At 41.7% G+C, this 23,084-nt stretch overlaps 1 protein-coding gene across 1 annotated transcript in view; it reads left to right on the top strand.

The window, feature by feature from the left end:
• Window positions 1-23,084, top strand: part of crybg2 (crystallin beta-gamma domain containing 2) — a 56,990-nt gene that overhangs the window by 27,698 nt on the left and 6,208 nt on the right. Inside the window, exons 4-17 of the mRNA XM_084423675.1 lie at window positions 1,495-3,145; window positions 8,156-8,203; window positions 12,885-13,003; window positions 15,298-15,502; window positions 16,515-16,654; window positions 17,134-17,260; window positions 17,355-17,390; window positions 17,471-17,610; window positions 20,168-20,294; window positions 20,513-20,673; window positions 20,785-20,911; window positions 21,634-21,666; window positions 22,736-22,848; window positions 22,933-23,062. Of these exons, the coding sequence (XP_084279801.1) occupies window positions 1,495-3,145; window positions 8,156-8,203; window positions 12,885-13,003; window positions 15,298-15,502; window positions 16,515-16,654; window positions 17,134-17,260; window positions 17,355-17,390; window positions 17,471-17,610; window positions 20,168-20,294; window positions 20,513-20,673; window positions 20,785-20,911; window positions 21,634-21,666; window positions 22,736-22,848; window positions 22,933-23,062 (3,157 nt within the window). The remainder of the gene's footprint in view (window positions 1-1,494; window positions 3,146-8,155; window positions 8,204-12,884; window positions 13,004-15,297; window positions 15,503-16,514; window positions 16,655-17,133; window positions 17,261-17,354; window positions 17,391-17,470; window positions 17,611-20,167; window positions 20,295-20,512; window positions 20,674-20,784; window positions 20,912-21,633; window positions 21,667-22,735; window positions 22,849-22,932; window positions 23,063-23,084) is intronic.

Below are 23,084 nucleotides of genomic sequence, written 5' to 3'. Positions count from 1 at the left end.
ACAGAGACTGTACAGACGTACTCTAGAACTGAAGAACTGAAATCTAACGCATCTGAACTGCCAGAATCGATGTCGCTCCAGCAGACAGCTTGGAAGAACACTTGTTTTTATGCAATAGGGTTTTGTTTTAAGTTATTGCATCTCTTTGGTTGGAGAGATCACATCTCCTGTGTGTTGAACACATGCACATAACCACAGAAGAGCCCAAGATCTCAGACACTACAATTCTCAGACAAAATACTAAAATCTCAACCCAGAATGTTCTACACAAGTTATTGAGTTAGCTTAGGTAGTGTGCATATCTAATAATTGTTCATTAAAAGCTATTGATTATTCATAGCCACTTATTCATATTTTTTGCATTGTTTTAAGTTGCTCCCAAAAATTTGCGATAGCTTTTTAAAATGTTGCCCATTCAAATGCATTAGACAGTGTGGGCCTAAGATGGAGGTGAGGCGCAGATTCACCACCAGGGGGCGTGATCTACTGTAGAGGATCCTGGGGAACTAGTTCTGCCAGCTGAGATAACTTGATACCTCTCCCTTCTCCCTTTAAACATCTCAGGGCGAATTACAGTGAAAAACATGTATACTTTCTTTAATATCAATGAAACCTCTGCTTGTGTTAAAGTGAGAGGAAACTATTAATGTTCAAATGTGTTTTGATGCGTGCATGTTTCTGCTAACTTGTGAACGTTCAGTTTATACGATTTCTGTTTTCAGTCTGATTTGAATGTGAAATGTGTGTTAATCCCAACCCAGGGTCTCCTTGTTCAGATAATGTTTAACTAACAGAATGAATGCTTACTGTATCTAACAGAGACAAACATGTCTGGCACTAGTTCCTGCTGAGGTCTATAAGTTAAAGCCAGATATATAAGTAACCTAGTTGTTTTTCATAATTCCAAATCGGTTGATCATATTTGCAATGACAGGTAAATATGCATTACTGCAAAGGTGATGAAAACGCCTCGCTTTTGATAATTGTGATGTTATGTTGGTAATTGGCCCTTTACAGCACTATGTTTATTATATTTATGGTTATTGTTGCATGGTGGATGTTGTAAAGCATGTTGCATTAGTATCTTTTCTCAATCACTCATCTCTGTACTATTGTATGGCGAGATTGAAGCTTTTAGTGCTATGATTCATTTTAAAGTGCCCTTTTAACGTGTCATTTCTCCAGAAACTCACCTACGCACATTGCTATACACTCCCACTTTTACACCTTTCATAACCTGTCATCTACACTCTTAGAAATGCAGGTGTATTTCTTTTCAAATATAAATGTATTTATTCAGGGAGTCAGAAACCAAACAGGCCTTAAATTCCACATTACATGAATGTTCCTCAAACTAGAGAATGTTTATTTCTCACAGACCTCAAGTGTATTCAGCTTTAAATTACCCTCTAATTGCGTTTTAATGCATTCACTTGCAAGTCGTTATAATTAAAGGATTAATGTTTTCCTCTTCACTTTTATCTTTTGTTCTAGGATCTTTCATGCATCTGTTCTCAGGACAGTGATTGAGGAGTCTGATACAGAGAGCCAAGCTGAAACTGAGCCTGGATCGGATGCAGACATGAGCTCGAGTGTCGCAGTGTTCAGTACCAAACTCAGTCGACCTTCATCCGCTCGCGAGGACCGAGATGAGGCCATGGTGGTCCACAAAGTGTCCCTGGTCAGTGACAAACAGAGCAGCTTCAGGAACCACGAAAGCCCGTTAGACGACTTTAGGCGTAGAGATCAAGCGGACCCGAGCAAAGCCAGTCCTGAGCTCGAGAGAAGGTGGAAGAGTCAATATTCTGAAGAACAACAGACTGGCTTCACGGAGAACACACACCTGAGCTCCTCCTCTCTGCCCGCCCACAGCTGGGAAAGAGGAAACTACACGTCTCATTTTCACTCTCAGACCCAGCCCACTTTCCCCTCAGGGACTGATGGTGGCCTTGGAAACACTACCTGGAGAACTGTGGAGAGCGAAGTTCACGAGAGTGGGAGGATCCGGGAGGAGTTTAGCTCACCTGAAGAGAGAGAGAGAGAGACAAGGACAACAGTCTTTAGCTCACCTGAAGAGAGAGAGAGAGAGCGAGAGACAAGGACAACAGTCTTTGATTCCCGCTTGATGATTGTGGAGACGGATGATTTCTCCTCGGATGTTTTCCAAGCGACTCGGGTGGATCTGATTCCCTCGCCCACTGGCCTCGAGCCTGACGCTCTCTCTCCCTCATCCTTTACAGAAATGGATAACTTTGTAGATGCGCTTAAAAGCATGGATCGACCGATCCGGCAAAGGCTTCAACGCACCCCATCCAACACTCCCTTCTCTTCACTGCCACCTATTGAAGAGGATTCACCGATGTCACCTCCTCTTCCCTCTCCTCTCTCGCCTGTTTCTGATCCAAAGACGGTCCTGAATGGCGTTTCCAGTTTTCCTCTAGACATGGGCTTCAGCTGGAGTTCTCCTAAAGACATGCGCTCTCCGATGACCATGATGAAGGATCAGCAGTCCGGAGAGCCGGCGAGTCGAGGGCTTGCTCTGCCGTCACGAGCGTCGGCGCTGAACAGCATCGTGATGCGCAGGGGATCCCTCAACGATCTGGCTAGTCCTGAAGAAACTCCCGGGAAAGCCCTGGCGAACGGATCCGGATCCCGTCTGGAGAACAGCTTCTTCTTTCAGCCGACGGATAACGGGAAGGCCTCGAGTCGCTCCATCTTTCGAGCAGCTTCTCTCCCGGAGATCGGACCCGGTGTCGAGAGGATGAGCTCCGCCAATAAGGGATCCGACACGCTCCTCGGCTCCCGGTTCGAGCGCTTCTCGTTCCTCACGTCTCAGTCGAGTTCCCTCAGTGGGCTCGCCGAAACCTCTCGCATGAGCATGGCTCCGGGCCAGCAGGACTCGGCCGAGACCTTCAACCACAAGTCCACGATGGAGCTGTACCGCTCTCTTCCCTCCGAAACCCTCCTCAAGAACTCACAGTCTATGAGTCTTCCTCAGAGTCTTCCTCAGTCTTTGAGTCTTCCTCGCAGCTCCAGTCTTGATGGAGGTCTTCTGATCAACGACACCCGGGGTTTCCAATCCAATCCAAATCCAGAACCAGAGCGAAACATGCCCCTCAAATACAGAGCCTTCCCTGATGCATATGTGAGTATTGCTTGGATGCATGTGTTGGTCATTTACTCTTGGCATGATGAAGTTCTCACTGAGAATGAGGGCATGGAATCAATGAGAGTGTTGTTTTCATATTATGTCACTGCTCTGTTTCTCCCGGTCCTGCTCAGACTCTGAGTGTAACCTGATATTAAGCCGCTCACTGCAAGCGTTGTGTAACAGAGTGTGCAGATCGTTTTAGCCCTCAAGCGCCTGATGCACTATTGCTGCGTTCCCAGCAAGCAATCTTATTGCATTTGAAAGACGTCTAATAGCCGTTTAATAGCTGAATCCTGACTATAGATTGACCATGACACTGATATCTTGTAGATATTATTGACATTGGTAACATGATGGGATATCAACCATCGCATACGCTGCCTGGACAAAAACTACAGTGAATCAGTTTTGACTATAAGTGGGCTACAAATAGCATAGAACAAGTCAAAGAAATGAAACCAAACACCTTGTAATCACTGTTGACACTGTTAACATGATGGGACATCATACATCTCACAAGTTATTTTGGTATAAACGACATTTATCAAATTCAAGGTTATTTTGTCTAGAAGTGGGTGACTTTAGTCAGGCTATGAGTAACCCTCTTCTAGACTAAATAAACGTGAATTTGATTACATGTCGTTTATACCAAAATAACTTGTGAGATGTATGATATCCCATCATGTTAACAGTGTCAACAGTGATTACAAGGCATTTGGTTTCATTTCTTTGACATGTTATGTAATTGAAGACTAGTCTATTCTTGGGCTCAGGTTAGACGTCTGTTAAATCTTCACTGACAGCCCAAATCTTGCCTTGTTTTAGCCTGGACTCTGGACTGTGAATGGACGGCTGTTAGACGTCTTTTAAATGCAAACTTGCTTGCATGGCTTTGGCTACGTTCAGACTGTCAGTCCATATCCGATTGAAATCCGATCAGAATTAGCTAATGTGAACAGCAAAAAAATCACACAAAATCCGTATCAAGCTGCATCCATATGTGGTTTCTGGTGATCCGTTTCAGTCTGAATGCTCTTTCACGTGGTTTATGTGACTTTCTCACGCCACGTAAAATGTAAACGTCAGACGTTGTTGTTATAGGAAATGCGCTGAAAGTCGCTGCTGAATCAATGCTGTGTTGTTGCAAAGTGCCGAACGAGCAGAAAATGACAATATAACGGAGACATATTTTGAATTAATATTCAATATTCTCTATTGCAAACCCGTATTCCTACCAACGCAACATCATTGCCAGAAACCAATGCAGATATTCTGGAAAACGAAAGAGCTGCATGGACACACACATCGGATCTGAACAGTTGTGGACGTCAGTACTTTTAGATCAGATTCCAAACGCATACACAAATAATCAGATTTGGACTGACAGTGTGATTCAGAACGTTTGTTTTTATATTGTTCACACCCTAAACCCAGTGCACTCAACTCCGTTCCCAAATATCTTGCAGAGGTTTTTTTATCTTGTCTATGTCATTAGAGTTGGCACTAAACTCTGCAAGACTAGAGTTGGATTGGTGCTAAACCTCAGTGAACGAAAGCCTAGAAGGGGTGTAATGTCACCTCACGAGGAGGGTTTACAATAGAGGATATATTACCTCTGTGCTCATGCAAAATTCACGTTTCCTCTTGTCCTCCATAACAGACTCAGAGAAGCTCTTTAAAGCTGCTTCTCTCTACTGTGCAGAGACTAATGAGTTTGCAAGTCAAATTTACATTCTAACCGAAAGCAGCTTTATCAAAACTTCTGTTATTTTTTTTAGATATTATGGGAATATGTAACCTTCAGTCATGCTCACATTCATCTCGAGGCATTTCTCAGATCATCAGTATCTGCAAAAGACCTTTGAAAGCACTCGAGTGATTTTGCATACAAGGCTTTAAATGTCTCGCAGGTTTGATCGTGCAGAGAGAGTTGGTACGTGACTGGTGATGTTAGTAAAGACAAGAGTTTATGATTCTGATATATTGAGAGGTTTGACAGGCAAATGTCCGTCACTAGGGAGTAACTTCTGTTATCACGCGTCCGCTGTAAAACACACAGCTCCTTCACGTCATCCCGCTCTTCTCTGTGTTGACAGAGGTTAATGATGGCCACTTATCTGACAGTTCAACTTAACATTAACATTTAATATGCAAAACACCTTTTACAGATGCATCATATTTCCAGTCTCTAAAATAATAACAGTTCAGGTTTTAGTGATGGAGAAAACTTTTGTTTCCTGTAAAAAAAAATTTGTTGGCTCAAGTTAAAAAAGTAAGTTACACTGTAAAAAGTTAACAATTGGATCAACTTAAAAAAATTACTTCAATTGGTAACACCTAAAGAAATTACGTTTTCTCAACTTAAATTATCACGTTTTTCACGATAAAATGTGATAATTTAAGTTGAGAAAACTTAATTTCTTTAGGTGTTACCAATTGAAGTAATTTTTTTAAGTTGATCCAACTGTTCACTTTTTACAGTGTACCTGGTTGCCTTAAAATTTTGAGTTCATTGAAATTAAAAAAATGTGTTAATACAATAAAGGAGATTAGTTTAATAAATAGAAACTGAACATGAATTTACATGAATGCACTTATAATGGAGTTATTATGTTATCTGAGCCACATTAATTACCTAAGTTGATTTGACAAAAGATTAAAAGTTGTGATAACAAATCATGAAAATATTGTTTTACAGTATGTGCATTGAACAACATCTTTATTGAAATGATTTATAACACAAAATGAAAATTGATCTGTATAATTAGGCTGTTTTCCAGTTGAATGCATTAGTGCAGTTTAGTTTTCCCACTGGAAAGACCATCGTGTGTGATGAAGCTGAACTGTCAGGTCAGGAACGGTGTTGTGAAACGGGTTTTCCCTGGAGCTTCTCCAGAGGCAGGGAACGAGGGAGAGGCGGATGGAATGTGAATCTTCATTATCTTAATGTTCACCTCGTCTCTAATCAGCGCTGATAATTTTCCTAGACAGGCTCAGACAGTCCCTGCTCTCAGTCTTGGCAACGACTTGCTGTGTTTCTGCCAGCTGGAACAGACATGAAGAAAACGGGGAAAACGATTATGTGGCCTGTCTGCCTCACACATGTCAGTGTAGACTTATCTTCACACATGCAATCAATAACACTTTTCCTACTGTAGTCTAGGAATATACCGCATGTGTATATGTGAACGATAGAAGGGTCTCATACTATAGTTAGCCTATATCCAGAGCAATCAAGACATAACCTAATGCTGGTACATTGTGCAGTTGTGCATAATTTTGCTACTAGCATAGATGGATATTTTATTACTTTTATTTACATTTTTTAAAGATAGATAGATATTTTATATATTTTTTTAATTAATTTCTTTACTAATTAAATTTTTAGGTAGATAGATAAATATATATTTTTTTAGTATTTTTCATTTTTATGTTGCCCAGATAGATAACTATTTATTTTAGTTTTTTCTTTTTTAGATAGATATTTAATACATTTCTTGAGTATTTTCACTTTAAGGTAGATATATTTATTTAAATAGATATATATATATTTTTTTTTTTAGATAGATATTTATGTTATTGATTGTTTAGATTAATTCCTCGAGAAGGTATGCTACTCTGGTTATATATGTGAAGAAATGCTCTCTGGCTGTTGTTGAGTCGATGTTACTGATCGACTGTAGAGATACGGACTGCGTCTCACACCCATTTCCACGATGCATATCGGATGCATATCTGCCCTTTTGCAAAATATTTTGTTCACAGTGTCTGGCTGTGAGATTGGCGTATGTGTAGTTTATAGAGGTCGCTTTATAAGATTATGTAAGCCTTGTATTTGGCTTGTCATTAAGAGCATCCCCATATGCAAACATTGTGTGTAATGTTGTCTCTCTGCTAACCTTGCCGTGCCTCGCTGCCAGAGTAAAGGCATGTCGACAGGCAGAGTTTTACTCATAACCTCCGACACACGTACAAACCAGCAATCAGATCTGTCATTTAACACACAAACTCCTGAAGAACCTCCTGATCCGACCTCTGGATCTCCATCTTGAAAGCCAGCGTTTGGTCGATGTGTGTTTCTCTTCGTGTTTGAGGAGCTCGACGTACAATGGCATTTCAAACATGTTCAGTGAATGTTTGAGACGAGACTGGTGACAGTAAAGCCTTTCACTTCTTCCTGTGTGTGGGAGGTAGAAACCTCAGATGTTGAGTAAAGTGCATGTTCTTCTATTGTCAAAGGTTATGTAGAAATGTCATGTTCTTAACATACCTGAACCTGTTTGAGTGCTGATATGACGAGCTTTACATCACCATTTTAAAGTACAAAGATGAGAAAATGAATTAAAAGGAAGTTTTGATGCATTCTGAACCTTTAAATATTTAGCAAAATTTTTGTAAAAAAGGCTTAATATCTTCAGTCATTTTGCTTCTCCTGTAAATGTATCTTGATTTAAGAATGTTTAGATATTTGTCAGCATCATTACTCCAGTCTTCAGTGTCACATGATCCTTCAGAAATCTTTCTAATATAATGATTTGATGCTCAACAAACATTTATGATAATTATTAGTGTTGAAAACAGTGTAATCAAGTTGTTCTGCTTCAGATTTCTGTGGAAACTTTCATACATTTTATTTTTCAGGATTCTTTGATGAATAGAAAGTTCAAAAGAACAGCATTTATTTGAAATATAATCTTTTCTAACATTATAAATGTCTGTGCTGTCACTTTTGATCAATTTAATGTTTTTAGTAAAGTATTTCTTTAAAATAAATCTTACTGACCCAAACCTTTGACTGGTAGTGTAGAAATCACAAATATACATTAATTATTTAATTAATTAAAAATGAAAATGGTTCATAAACATATGCGTAATACATTTACATACATAAACTTGATTTAAGAATGTTTAGATATTTGTGCTGGAAAACAAGACAGACACACTGAGGAAGAAAACTTGTGCGTTTCATCTCATCGAAATATTTCTTTCCTTTTCTTTTCTCAGCTCACAAAAGAGAAGGAGCACGGCAAACTCAATCCTCGACCTGGAAAGGTGAGAAACTCCACAAGTGTTCCTTCTTCTGTCTTTAATGTTGTATTAATGCCTGATCATCCACTGATGAGCTGGTTATATCAGAGAGTAATTCGATGTTTCACTCTCCAAATTAGACCATTTTATTCTGTAAAATCCAAATTGAACGTTAAAGAAATGTTTTAGGTTTTAAGAAAATGATGCACTATTCTGCTGACCACCAGAGAAAATCATTTCAACACGTACTGAAACACAAACACACATTTACATGAATGCACTTATAATGGAGGTCTATGGAGCGTTGCACAAAGATGAACATTAAAATACAGTTAGAAATGAAGGATATTCTGTGAACTCCTGAGGAAAGCCTGAGGCTGGTGTGTGTGAAACAGCTGTTCTGACACACACACACGTTTGGACAGAACGACAGAACTTTAAATGTCACGACTGACTGCAAAAGACATAAGCTTCTTTTCAAATGGATTTTAACAATAGCTAAGCCTGTGTTGACACCAGCACAAGTTGACATGATTGAACTTGCCACTGACATTTACATTTCTACATCTCTTTTATTATATTTGACAACTCATTTTGAAGTAGTTTTGGCTGACACTCCTGTTCTTCATCAGCAGCAAAGTAAGTGATTTAGAAAAGGTCACCGAAACTGGATTATTAAAGGTCCCATTGCATGAAAATTTCACTTATTTTTATCATTTTTTAACCTTAATATTTCCCTAGCCTGCCTATGGTCCCCCAGTGGCTAGACGTTTTGATGGGTGTAAACCAAGCCCTGGGTATTTTTGAGCAAATGAAAGCTCAGACGGGCGAATCTAGAATCTTCCCCTTATGTCGTCATAAGGGGAAAGGTCACCTCCCCTTTCTCGGCTTTGCCCGCAAAGAGAATTTGGCCGCCCGTGAGAAAATGAGCTGCGCGAGCGCCATACTGGTTTTTCCTCGAGAGACATCATGGCTTGCAAACGAGCGAATCATGGCAGTTGCTCAGTGTTTGGATGTACAAATGAACACAAAGGTATTTATTTAGTTCCTTCATCCGAGCCTCTGAAGAACCAGTGGGTTATGTGAATTTCTGATGTGTAATTGTTCAAGTTCAGACAGATAATCTTTCTCTCAAAGTCGTTCAATACTGTTTATGCATCAGTAAATCAAGCCAGTGACTAAACGATCAACTTCACGTCGTTTCTCTTAGTAGGATGAAAATAATCTTACTTAAACTGTGATTAATATACAGATAGCGATCAAAGAACAATCCCTTTCCAGTCGCCCAAGCTATCAATCACACAGCGCGAGTTTATCTGGACACTTGCCAAAACTCGTTATGAAATCAATGATGCTGTTACACTGCACAACGAAGCTCTTACTGTATGTACATCATGTTTGCATTGGTGAAAGCATTAGTGAGAGTGCAGAAACTGTGTTGCAATGATAAGATCTTCATTCACGTGATCAACAGGCTGTCTGTCATCTGCTCAATGCTCATCACTGCAACCTTTTATGTGATGGTAATAGATCTAAATACTTAAAAAACTGCTCACGATTCGTTAATCTCGATAGCTGTAATAGTAAAAACGTATAATAGCTGTATTAGTAAAAGTTTTCGAGAGAGTTCCACATGTAATGCTAGAGATTTCATATGCAAGCATGTCAGCCAATCACAGCAGTGGGCGTTTACACTGAAGTCTCACAGCCAGTGGGCGTTTACACTGAAGTCTCACAGCCAATCACAGCAGTGGGAGTTTACACTGAAGTCTTACAGCCAATCACAGCAGAGGCCGTTTACACTGAAGTCTCACACAGACACGCCCCTTCAAACAGAGCGTTCAAATCAGAGGCTAAAATCAGGCTAGGAAATATGCCTTTTATTTCTAAATTATAACAACTTTTGATCTAAAAAACATACTAACATTATAAGGGCATCCCAGGAAACATTCTAAAATAATAAAATAATCCATGCAATGGGACCTTTAAGCTTATTCTTCTTTTTTCCTCCTGTGGCATTGACTGCATCAGTGTAATATTGCAGCCCATTAATGTTGTATTAATGCCTGATCATCCACTGATGAGCTGGTTATATCAGAGAGAAATTTGATGTTTCACTTTCCAAATAAGGCCGTTTTATTCTGTAAAATCCAAATTGAACGTTAAAGAAATGTTTTAGACAGAACTAAATGTTTAAGACAAATGACAGAACTTATACTTACATTTACTTTTATTCATTTAGCAGACACTTTTATCCAAAGCAACTTACAAATGAGAGCAATAGAAGCAGTTAAACTAACAATAGGACAACAATATGCAAGTGCTGTGACCCTTCCCAGTTTAATCTAACGCAGTACATGTATTTTTTTTTTTTTTTTTTTATAAGTAGATATAGAATAGAAGATGTTAGTGTTAGTGTTAGTATTAATGGATCAAGTGTTGCCGAAAAAGATGCGTCTTCAGCCGTTTCTTGAGAATGTCCCCGGACTCAGCCGCTCTGGTTGAGTTAGATCATTCCTCCAGCAGGGAACAGTCCAGGTGAAGGTCAGAGAAAGAGATTTAGTGCCTCTTTGAGATGATGCACCACAAGACGGCGTTCACTTGCAGAGCTCAAGTTTCTGGATGGCACGTAGGTCTGAAGTAATAAGTTTAGGTAAAAGGGAGCAGAGCCAGTGGTTGTTCTGTAGACAAACGTCAATGACCTGAATTTGATGCGAGCGGCTGTTGGAAACCAGTGCAATGTAGTGAGGAGAGGAGTGACGTGTGCTCTCTTCGGCTCCTTAAAGACCCTCTAGCTGCAGCATCTGGATCAGTTGCAGAGGATTGACAGTGATGCTGGAATGTGAGCATTTCAATAGTCCAGTCTGGATAGAACTAGCGCTTGGACAAGGAGTTGTGTAGCTCTGATAGGAAGGGCCTGATCCTCCTAATGTTGTCCAAGGCAAATGGACCGGGCAGTTCTAGCAATGTGGTCTGTGAAGTTCAATTGATCATCAATCACAACTCCAAGGTTCCTGGCTGACCTTGATGGAGTTATGGATGATGAAACTAGCTGAATGGAGAAGTTGTGATGAAGTGTTGGGTTGGCCGGGACCACAAGTAGCTCTGTCTTCACAAGGTTAAGTTGAAGGTGGTGGTCCTTCATCCAGCCAGAAATGTCTGTCAGGCTGAGATGCGAGCAGCAACCGTTGGATCATCAGGCTGGAATGAGAGGTAGAGTTGTGTGTCATCAGTGTAGCAGTGATAGGAAAAGCCATGTTTCTGAATCACAGATCCTAGTGATGACATGTAGATGGAGAAGAGAAGCGGTCCCAGCACTGAGCCCTGAGGCACTCCAGTAGCTAGATGTTGGGTCTTAGACACCTCACCTCTCCACGACACCCTGAAGGACCTACCTGAGAGGTATGACTTGAACCATTGGAGTGTGGTTCCCGAGATGCCCTTCATCTTTAGGATTGACAGAGGGATCTGGTGGTTAACTGTGTCGAAGGCAGCAGATCCAGCAGGGTGAGAACTAAGGATTTGGAAGCTGCTCTTGCCAGTCTCAGAGCTTCAATTACTGAGAGCAGGACAGTCTCAGTTGAGTGTCCGCTTTTGAAACCAGACTGTAGTCCCGGAGGTTGTTGTGTGTAAGAAAGGAAGAGATCTGGTTGAAAACAACTCGTTCAAGTGTTTTCGCGATGAATGGAAGAAGGGATACCGGTCTGTAATTTAGATTGGGTTTCTTAAGCAGTGGGGTTACCTGAGCCTGCTTAAATGCTGTGGGAAAGGTACCAGTGTGAAGAGAGGTGTTTATGATGTGTGTGAGTGCGGGTACAACTGAGGAAGAAATGGCTTGAAGTAGGTTAGTGGGAATAGGATCAAGCGGACATGTGGTAGGGCGATTGGAAAGGAGGAGTTTGAAGACTTCTGCCTCTGAAAGCAGAGAGAAGGAGGGTAGGATGTGTGTGAGAGCTGGTAAGATATGTGTGTCAGTTTGTGGTTTGGTAAATTGGCCGCTGATGGTGGTTGTTTTAATTATGAAGAATGTGGCAAAATCGTCAGCTGTTAGGGTTGATGGAGGAGGGTTGAGAAGAGAGGAGAAGGTTTTGAAAAGCATGCAAGAGTCAGAAGATAACAGAAATAATGTGTTGTAAATGAATAGCTAAGCCTGTGTTGACTCCAGCACCAAGTTCTTTGTATGTTTTATACTCAGAAGTTGGAGAATCTGAAGTTTTGCGATGTGAGATTTTATCTCTTCTGATTGTGACTTTATATCTCATAGGTTTTTGCTCTCTGGTGGGAATATTAAACTACAATAAGGCTTTTCCAGAAGGCATGATTGAACTTGCCACTGACATTTACTTCTCTTTTATTATATTTGACAACTCATTATAAGTTTACGTTAGTTGACGTTATATGTCAATTAGTTTTGGTTGACACTCCTGTGTCCTTCATCACCAGCAAAGTAAGCGATTTAGAAAAGGTCACCGAAACTGGATTATCAAGCTTATTCTTCTTTTTCCTCCTGTGACATTGACTGCATCAGTGTAATATTGCAGCCTGAAGGATCTGACACAATAAAAGTGCTTTTCTAAAGTAGGTCGTGATTCCCCGTCAGAGAAGATCAAGCCTCGTTCTGCAGTAACATCTAGAGTTCAGATGTCAGATACTAAACAATGCAGTCTTTGTAGAAAACACGAGCTGTTTGTGTTCTTCCTATCAGATGTTGATCTACGACAGGCCAGGAATGAGCGGTCAGAGGATCGAAGTGCGAGGGGATGTTGTGGACGCCACACCGTGGGAGTTTACAGACACCATCTCAGTGCGAGTGATCAGAGGAGGGTGAGAGACATTCTCACACACACACTCACAGACACACACACACATTCTTGTACATCTATCTTTATGAGGAAATTCATTGACACGATGCCATCTCTAGCCGCTTACCCTAACCTTACCCATCACAACTGCCTAACCCGACCCCTGACCCTAAACCGACCCTTAACCTCATTATAACCTTATCCCTAAAACCGAGTCTTGACCCTGAAACAGGCCTTTAAAGGCTCTCAGAGACTGAGGACCGGCCAAAATGTCCTCACTTTACTCACTTTGTCCTCACTCCAATAGTCTAAAACTCAAACTGGTCCTCACAAAGATAGTTGTACAAGTACACACACACACACACGCATCTTCATTCATCTCACTGCTCATGTTCATGCTGTCAATCATTTCTAAGTGTGCACTTGGTTTGGAAGATGTATGTGTTTTAGGGAACATACCCTAGTGTTCAAAAGTTTGGGGTTTCTGTAAGAGTCTCTTCTGCTCACCAAAGCTGCATTTATTTGATCAAAAATACAGTAAAAACAGTGAAATATTATTCCAATGTAAATCAGCTGTTGTCTATGTGAATATACAGTAAAGTGTAATTTATTCCTGTGATCAAAGCTGAATTTTCAGCATCATTACTCCAGTCTTCAGTGTCACATGATCCTTCAGAAATCATTCTAATATGATGATTTGATGCTCAAGGAACATTTATGATTATTATCAGTGTTGAAAAAAGATTTTTCATGATTCTTTGATGAATATAAAGTTCAAAAGGACAGCATTTAATAATAATAATTCATTACATTTATATAGTGTTTTTTGGGTCCTCAAAGCGCTTTACATAATGGATGTAACATATGGATCTTTTGCAACATTATAAATGATTTTACTGTCACTTTTGATCAATTTAATGTTGGCTTTTTGAATAAAAGGATTTTTTTTTTTTAAACCAAACATTTGACTGGTAGTAAATGTCTATTATATATTAAAGGTATTGCGGAGGATTTTCTTTTTCCGGGTGGATCATCAAGACTATTGGTCCTCCTAGTTGTCAGTCATTCTGGTGATATGTTTACGTAAGGCCGTCGTACGTGCTCGTCCCTAGGTAGTGTTCGCTTTCTGCGCATGCGCACGTTCGGGTGTATGTGTGTGTGTGTGTGGTGAGCTACGGTTTCAGCCATTCATTGAAGCTCGCCCGTTCTCACCGGGTTTTTTTCTAAATGTCCGAGGGTCGCAAGAGAAAAAGTGTCTATGAATTGTATGACAAGAAGAGAAAGTCCTCTGAAGAAAGAAACAAGACCAGAGTGTTTTTGGGAGAATATTTCACACGCTGGCGTGCGCTAAAAGCACAGGTTGGGCTTCCCACTGATGCCTCAGTCGCGAAGTTTCTACTCCACAGGTAAAGGAAAGTAGGCTTGTATGAGCCATGCCAACAGCAACTTGTAAACAGAGTGTGCACGAGGAGAACTAGGCTCGTGCATGCTCTCTCGTGCACACGTTTAGTAGGCGTTCCCTCTCGGGAGCAGGTAGAGTGTTGCGCATGTGCATTTTTTCAAAAAGTGGAGAGGGCGGTTCTTTTCTAAAATTCTCCGCTATACCTTTAATTATGTAATTAATAAAAAAGTTTAATGGTTCAGGTCATGCTTGTCTCATAAACATATGCGTAATACAGCACTAATGCGTTTCAGTGTGATGCAAAACATTAACTGACACGGGACAGTAAATATACAGGAGTAAATATGAGTGCACAGTAAATAATGTGTTCAGAAGAGCAGACGAAGGGAATCCGACCCAGTGCACATCAGTGTAGACATGCAGACTCTCCCTGCCTCCCAGCAAAACATCCCGAATCCCGGAAGTTATCATCAACTGCAGGAACACGAATCTGCAACATTATAAATGTCTTTACTGTCACTTTTGATCAGTTTAATGCATCCTTGCGGAATAAAAGTGTTGAGCGTTTGTGTTTCTGTTCAGGAAAGATTAGTTCTGAGTGTTCTGAGTGTTCTGTGTTCTTCAGTCGGGTCATGTGTTAGTTCTGAGTGTTCTGTTTTCTTCAGTCGGGTCATGTGTTAGTTCTGAGTGTTCTGAGTGTTCTGTGTTCTTCAGTCGGGTCATGTGTTAGTTCTGAGTGTTCTGTGTTCTTCAGTTGGGTCATGTGTTAGTTCTGAGTGTTCTGTGTTCTTCAGTCGGGTCATGTGTTAGTTCTGAGTGTTGTGTGTTCTTCAGTTGGGTCATGTGTTAGTTCTGAGTGTTCTGTGTTCTTCAGTCGGGTCATGTGTTAGTTCTGAGTGTTCTGTGTTCTTCAGTTGGGTGATGTACGAGAAGCCGGACTTTAAAGGGGAAAAGATCGCTCTGGACGAGGGCGACACCGAGCTCACCGACCCGTTCGGACCCGCAGAAGAACACGAGTCCCATCAGAACGAGGGAACGACACCGGAGCGCGGGGAAGAAGACGAGGAGCCTCGGATGAAGAGGAGGTTCGTCATCGGATCCATACGGAGAGCAGTGAGGGTACGACATCTCTTTATTCACATTTACACTCTTGAAATAAAGCTTTTCTATTTATCATCCACCGGATCTTTCCATTGCACAAAAGGGTTAGATTATTTTATGATGTATCTGAACTGAGCAATCATTTCTGAGTTCTTTGAGGAACCAGAAATGATTCTTCAATGGCATCGCTGTGAAAAGCTTTACTTTACAGACAGACATGAGAGGTAACATTGTTTTAGCTCATAAATATGTCTGGAATGGATGGGAACATGATCACAGCCGTGTTTATGAAATGTCCGTGTGCGCCACCTTGTGTCCTGAAGAGGAATTGTGCTTATATTTGGCAGGATAACCCGAAGTTGACAAATCAAGTATTAAAATATAACTCCAGTATAAGCATGTATGGATATTTATTCTAGTCAGCAATAAGAAAGATTAGTGCATGCATTTAATATATATTGCAAATAAGTAAACTTTATTTTATCATCAACACATATTATTCACCATCAAAACATTAAACTTTAATATACTAAAATGTCAGTTAAAGTTACTGATAAGTCAAGTGTGCAAACAAATAATATATGAGAGTATTTAAAAAAATGGGGGAAAATGTAATTTGTGCAAATATGTGATGACAAAGAGTATAAAAACACCGAAGCTCTTGTTGACTCACGAACAGCTGCAATTAGATCTGTCGAATTCACAGATGAATCGTTCAGTGAATCGTTCAGCAGGGTGATTGGAAAGAATCAACTCGTTCATGAATCGGACATCGCTCTGACGATTTCTTCATTTCGAAATAAAGAGGAATGTTTTTATGTAGTGATATTAAAACATAACATTATGCTTTGGAATGCAGTGAGGTAAAAGTAAAAGTTTCCTAAAATAAAAAATACAGATGCTTGAAAAATGACCTTAAGTAGAAATAATTCGTTTCAGTCCACCGCCGCGTTTCACTTGCACAAGTAAAGTCTGTTTAATACTCATCACAACACTTGTTGATGCTCAGCAAACTTTCCCGCCCTTCCAGGATTACAGCGTTCCTGAAATCAGCCTTTTCCCAGAGGAAAACGCGGAAGGCAAGAAGGTGACGTTCAGAGACACATCAGACGACGCCAGGATCTTCGGCTTCCCGGTCAAAGCTAACTCCATCATCATCAACGCCGGGCTGTGAGTGGCTCTCTGTGTTGCTGTATTTCATCTTTGTGGGTTTTTAAAGTAATATTTTCAAAGGTTGGTCATTTTGGGTTTCATGTTTTGTGGGAAAAAGAGAAAAAAAGGGCAACTACTTAATATTTTTTGGGAAAAGTGAAAATGGCTCTTTATCTGACAAGAAAGTAAAAAATAGAAGGTAAAGTTGGTCGGGATGTAGAACAAGTTTTTAAAAGTTTAATAAAAGTAGGAATTAATTTAGATTTTTTATTTGATAAAACTATGAAGAATATAGAGGAATGTTTGAACGTATGGAATTATAAAGAAATGTTGTTCTTTGTTAGAGATGGGGATTTAATTTTTGCTGAATGTCTTGAGTAAAGTGTATGTTTATTGTTTTTATATGATTTAATAAAGTGTTATCAAAACTCTCTCTCTCTCCCTCCCTCTCTCTCTCTCTCTCTCTCTCCCTCTCCCTCTCTCTCTCTCTCTCTCAGATGGCTGGTGTTTGCGGAGCCGTTCTTCCAGGGTGTCCCTCGGGTGCTGGAGGTGGGGGGGTTCTCCAGTCCCTCGGCCTGGGGCGTCACACACCCGTACGTGGCCAGCGTTCACCCACTTAAGATCGTAAGCTCACACTCCTCTCTAACCCTAACCCTAACCCTAACCCTGCTTATCACACACTAAACCGGATCTGCTAAACTCATGACGTGTTTCACAGGGGGAACCTAGAGTCGAGAACCTCCATGAGCCAAAGGTGAGTTTTAAATCCTCCTTCCCTCTGTTTTGTGCGGCGTCGAGGGCAGACGATGTGTGATATCTGTTGTTGTGTGCCAGATTGTGCTCTATGAGAAGCCGTATTTCACTGGGAAGAGCAGAGAAATCTACAGCAGCATGAGGGATTTTCTGTCTCGAGTCGACAAGCAGCAGCAGCTGTTCATGTTCAGCGCAGGATCCATTAAAGTCATCGGCGGCTGGTGAGCGAGAGAGAGAGTGTGTGTGTGAGAGGGAGAGTGTGTGTGTGTGTGTGTGTGTGAGAGAGAGAGAGAGAGAGAGAGAGGACTGAGATAATGTGGTTAAAGGATCATTGTTTTGGGATAGTTCACCCAAAAATGAAAATGAGTCCATGATTTACTCTCCCTGAACTCCCAGAATGTGTATATTACATTCTTCTTCCAGACGAGTACAGAGTTATATAAAAAATGTCCTGACGCTTCCAAGCTTTATAATGGCACTTTTATGATGGATGGATGCACATTTATGGACTTCAAACTGATGGCTGCAATTCAGTGCCATTATAAAGCTCGGAAGCGTCGGGACATTTACATTTACATTTAGTCATCTTGTATTTATATAGCACTTTTAATAATAATAATAATTCGTGACATTTATATAGCGCTTTTTCTGAGACCTCAAAGCGCTTTACATATGGAAGGGGGGAATCTCCTCAACCACCACCAATGTGCAGCATCCACTGGGATGATGCGACGGCAGCCATATTGCGCCAGAACGCTCACCACACACCAGCTTACTGGTGGAGAGGAAACAGTGATGAAGCCAATCAGTATATGGGGATGATTAGGAGGCCATGATGGACAGAGGCCAAGGGGCAGATTTGGCCTGGATGCCGGGGTTACACCCCTACTCTTTCGAAAGACATCCTGGGATTTTTAATGACCACAGAGAGTCAGGACCTCGGTTTTACGTCTCATCCGAAGGACGGTGCTCTTTGACAGTATAGTGTCCCCGTCACTATACTGGGGCATTAGGACCCACACAGACCACAGGGTGAGCACCCCCTGCTGGCCTCGCTAACACCTCTTCCAGCAGCAACCTGGTTTTCCCAGGAGGTCTCCCATCCAGGTACTGACCAGGCTAAGCCCTGCTTAGCTTCAGTGGGCAACCAGTCTTGGGCTACAGGGTGATATGGCTACTGGTAGTTTAGGTAAAAGGGAGCAGAGCCAGTGGTTGTTCTGTAGACAAACGTCAGTGACTTGAATTTGATGCGAGCAGCTGTTGGCAATTTAGTGAGGAGAGGAGTGACGTGCCCTTTTCGGCTCGTTAAAGACCCTCTTGCTGCAGCATCTGGATCAGTTGCAGAGGATTGACAGTGATGCTGGAATGATTTCAATAGTCCAGTCTGGATAGAACTAGCGCTTGGACAAGGAGTTGTGTAGCTCTGATAGGAAGGGTCTGATCCTCCTAATGTTGTATAAGGCAAATCTGCAGGACCGGGCAGTTCTAGCAATGTGGTCTGTGAAGTTCAATTGATCATCAATCACAACTCCAAGGTTCCTGGCTGACCTTGATGGAGTTATGGATGATGAAACTAGCTGAATGGAGAAGTTGTGATAAATTGTTGGGTTGGCCGGGACCACAAGTAGCTCTGTCTTCACAAGGTTTAGTTGAAGGTGGTGGTCCTTCATCCAGACAGAAATGTCTGTCAGGCTGAGATACGATCAGCAACCGTTGGATCATCAGGCTGGAATGAGGGGTAGAGTTGTGTGTCATCAGCGTAGCAGTGATAGGAAAAGCCATGTTTCTGAATCACAGATCCTAGTGATGACATGTAGATGGAGAAGAGAAGCGGTCCCAGCACTGAGCCCTGAGGCACTCCAGTAGCTAGATGATTACAGTGATAGGAAAAGCCATGTTTCTGAATCACAGATCCTAGTGATGACATGTAGATGGAGAAGAGAAGCGGTCCCAGCACTGAGCCCTGAGGCACTCCAGTAGCTAGATGTTGGGTCTTAGACACCTCACCTCTCCACGACACCCTGAAGGACCTACCTGAGAGGTATGACTTGAACCATTGGAGTGTGGTTCCCGAGATGCCCTTCGTCTTTAGGATTGACAGAGGGATCTGGTGGTTAACTGTGTCGAAGGCAGCAGATCCAGCAGGGTGAGAACTAAGGATTTGGAAGCTCCTCTTGCCAGTCTCAGAGCTTCAATTAATGAGAGCAGGACAGTCTCAGTTGAGTGTCCGCTTTTGAAACCAGACTGTAGTCCCGGAGGTTGTTGTGTGTAAGAAAGGAAGAGATCTGGTTGAAAACAACTCGTTCAAGTGTTTTCGCGATGAATGGAAGAAGGGATACCGGTCTGTAATTTAGATTGGGTTTCTTAAGCAGTGGGGTTACCTGAGCCTCTTAAATGCTGTGGGAAAGATACCAGTGTGAAGAGAGGTGTTTATGATGTGTGTGAGTGTGGGTACAACTGAGGATGAAATGGCTTGAAGTAGGTTAGTGGGAATAGGATCAAGCGGACAGGTGGTAGGGCGATTGGAAAGGAGGAGTTTGAAGACTTCTGCCTCTGAGAGCAGAGAGAAGGAGGGTAGGATGTGTGTGAGAGCTGGTAAGATGTGTGTGTCAGTTTGTGGTTTGGTAAATTCCACATTTTTTATATAACTCTGATTGTACTCGTCTAGAAGAAGAATGTCATATACACCTAGAATGTCTTGAGGGAGAGTAAATCATGGAGTAATTTTCATTTTAAAGTGAACTACTCCTTTAACTCTTCCTCGTCTGACTCCCTCAGCTGGGTGGGGTACGAGAAGGAGGGTTTCCGTGGCAACCAGTATCTGCTGGAGGAGGGAGAGTATCATGATTGGCGGGTATGGGGCGGAGTCGACTCAGAGCTACGCTCGCTGCGCGTCATCCAGGCCGTGAGTCGCACACGTACACGCACACACACACTCACTCACACACACACACGCACACACACACTCACTCACACACACACACACACACACACACACACACACGCACACACACGAGTACACACTCACTTCAGTGCTTAATTTTACTCATGCATGATTACACAATCTCACGGGGATTCATAACATCTTTATTCATAGCATGTGTGTGTGTGTGTGTTCCTCAGAATCTGTCGGAGCCGCTGCTGGTGTTGTATGGGATGCCGGAGGAAGAGAAGGATGAACAGGAGGAAGAGGAGAGAACGTTCGAGGTGACGGAGGCGGTGCCGGATGTGGAGCTGTTCGGGTTCGGCATCAACACTCGCTCCATCCACGTGCTGAGCGGAGCGTATGTTACTCTCTCTCACACACACACACACATACACACACACACACTCTCTCTCTCTCTTTCTCTCTCTCACACTCTCTCTCTCTCTCTCTCTCTCTCACAATCTCTCAGATGGGTGGCCTACTCTCACGTCGACTTCTCTGGGAGCCAGTATGTCCTGGAGAAAGGCTTCTACAACAACTGCAGTGACTGGGGCTCCGGAGACAATCGCATCTGCTCGCTTCAGCCCATCCTCGCCGTAAGAGCGCGTTCCTCTTCATTCCTGAGTCTGACCCTGTGTGTGTGAGGAAACATTACAGGAGTTCACTCACAGTTCCTTTTACATCTGATATTCCATCGCATGTATTATCCTGTTCAGCCAGATGTGAATGTGCTGAGATAGTATTTCAGAGAATTAAAGTATTTCATTTACATTATTTCATTTCAGTTCATGAATTTTATATTCTGTGCTTAATTTTAATTATTGATATATTTACTGAATGAGCATCCGACATATTTATGTATCCAGTCATGTTTTATTAGCCACCAAAGTTTCAAAGTTTGTGTTCTCAAACTCCAAACACCGCTATCATGCGAATGAACGTCCAGAACACATTAAAAGTTTCTGTTTTCTGTGAGAACGGTGTGTATTAGCGGCCGCTAAGTTAATAACTAATGATCTTTACAACGGAAGTGAATCAATCAAAACTAACTTTATCTGGACAGTAACTTTATTCTAGATCTGCTGTAAAGCCGAAACACTCTCTGTTACTGTAATCTCCTGTTATCACTGTAAAGCTGCTGTGAGACGTGGGGACCTAAACTGTTAAATATAACTGTATTGTTAAAGCGCTGTATAAATGAAGGAGACTTGACTTGATACATCATTTTTATTCTTATTTTCATTTCTTATGCAGTTTTCACCCCATCTCATGTAAAGCCCTCTTAAATAGTGTTGTGTGAAATGTTGTTGTGTTTCAGGCTCCCGGTGAAGGACCCGGCTTCAGGAACGAGGTGAGCCGATCATTTAACCACCGTACGATTGGTCAATGCTTCTCTTCTGCTCATTATAAATGTCTTTAAGGCCTTGATGTACTTCAAGCGACATCGAAGAATGAACTTTTGTGATGTTATTTCGAGCAAAATCAGGCCAAAACAAAGTTTGTTCTGGGAGTTCTTGAAACAGCTTCAGAAGTAAAGCTCGCTCCGGCTGTTAAACACTTCTGACCCGTGTCACAGTGAAAACACACACAGAAGCTGCTGCATTAAAGCAATCTCCTGTATAAAGTGTTGTATAGCTGAGTCTGAGTCTCAGGTTTCCACATCACTGTGATCGGATGCTTTCTGAACGGCTGTTTTCTGCTGTGATTGTTTTCTCATTGAGAGGAAAGCGCGCAGAACATATTTACATATTCATAGTCTCGATGTTCGCTAACGGTATTTCGCTGGTCGCGTTTTTCAAACTTCTTTTTACCTTTAAAGCGAAGAACGAAAAATAACTTTTGATCAGTTTTATGCATCCTTGTTAAATAAAGGTGCTAATTATAAGTCATTTTAAGTCATCTCTGAAAATGTATATTTTTTCTCAGGCTTATTTATAATTTTGGATATGTTAATCTTAGTGAGTAAAATTCTTAAGGTCCGAAATGTTCAGATGACAGTATGCCAGGACCTTTAGTCTTGATTTTAAAATGCTTTATGGTTTAATTTAAAAAAAATTCCGTATTTTTGTGTGACTGTTATTTGTATTGTGTTTCTGTGAAGCTTGGTCAGCAGAAATGTTGTTTTAAGTTCTATATAAATAAAAGTGACCTTGACCTTTCCTTTTAAAACTTCTTCCTGGCCGAAACTTGTGAACGGTTGTGACTGAAGTTCATGTTCATCCTGGTCTGGTGGACCGTGTGTCCTCGCCGCAGTGCTAGTGCACATATTCATAGCCAGGATGTTCGCTAACGGTTTTCGCTGGTCGCGTATCTCAATCCTTTGTTTACCCTTAAGCGAAGAACGGAAATAAACTTCCTTCACTGTCTCTTCTGATCAGTTTTCTGCATTCTTGTCACAGTGCTCATGTGTTCTTCTGCAGGTGCTGCTGTACTCAGATCTGGATTTCCAGGGCTCGTGTCGAGTCTGTAATCAGGACCAGAGCTGTTTTCCTGAAGGTCTGCCGGTCGGATCCGTCAGGGTCGTGGGAGGAAGGTCAGTGAAGGTCATTCTCGGTGTTCATGCTCAGATCTGCTCTCGGACTGTGGGAACTCAGGTTTACACCTCTGTTGGTTTCAGCTGGGTGCTCTATGGAGGAGAGAAGTTCACGGGAAACACGTGTGTTTTATCTGAAGGACATTATCCCAACCTGACCAGCACGGGCTTCCCCCCCGACTCCAGCGTTCGCTCCGTCAAAGCCGTTCCACTGGTGAGGAAACTCAATGAATGAG

The sequence above is a fragment of the Rutilus rutilus genome, assembly GCF_951802725.1.
Source record: "Rutilus rutilus genome assembly, chromosome: 11".
In the NCBI taxonomy this organism is placed as follows: domain Eukaryota; kingdom Metazoa; phylum Chordata; class Actinopteri; order Cypriniformes; family Leuciscidae; genus Rutilus; species Rutilus rutilus.
Note: the sequence above shows the minus strand (reverse complement) of the source record. Positions and strands in the feature narration are given on the sequence as shown.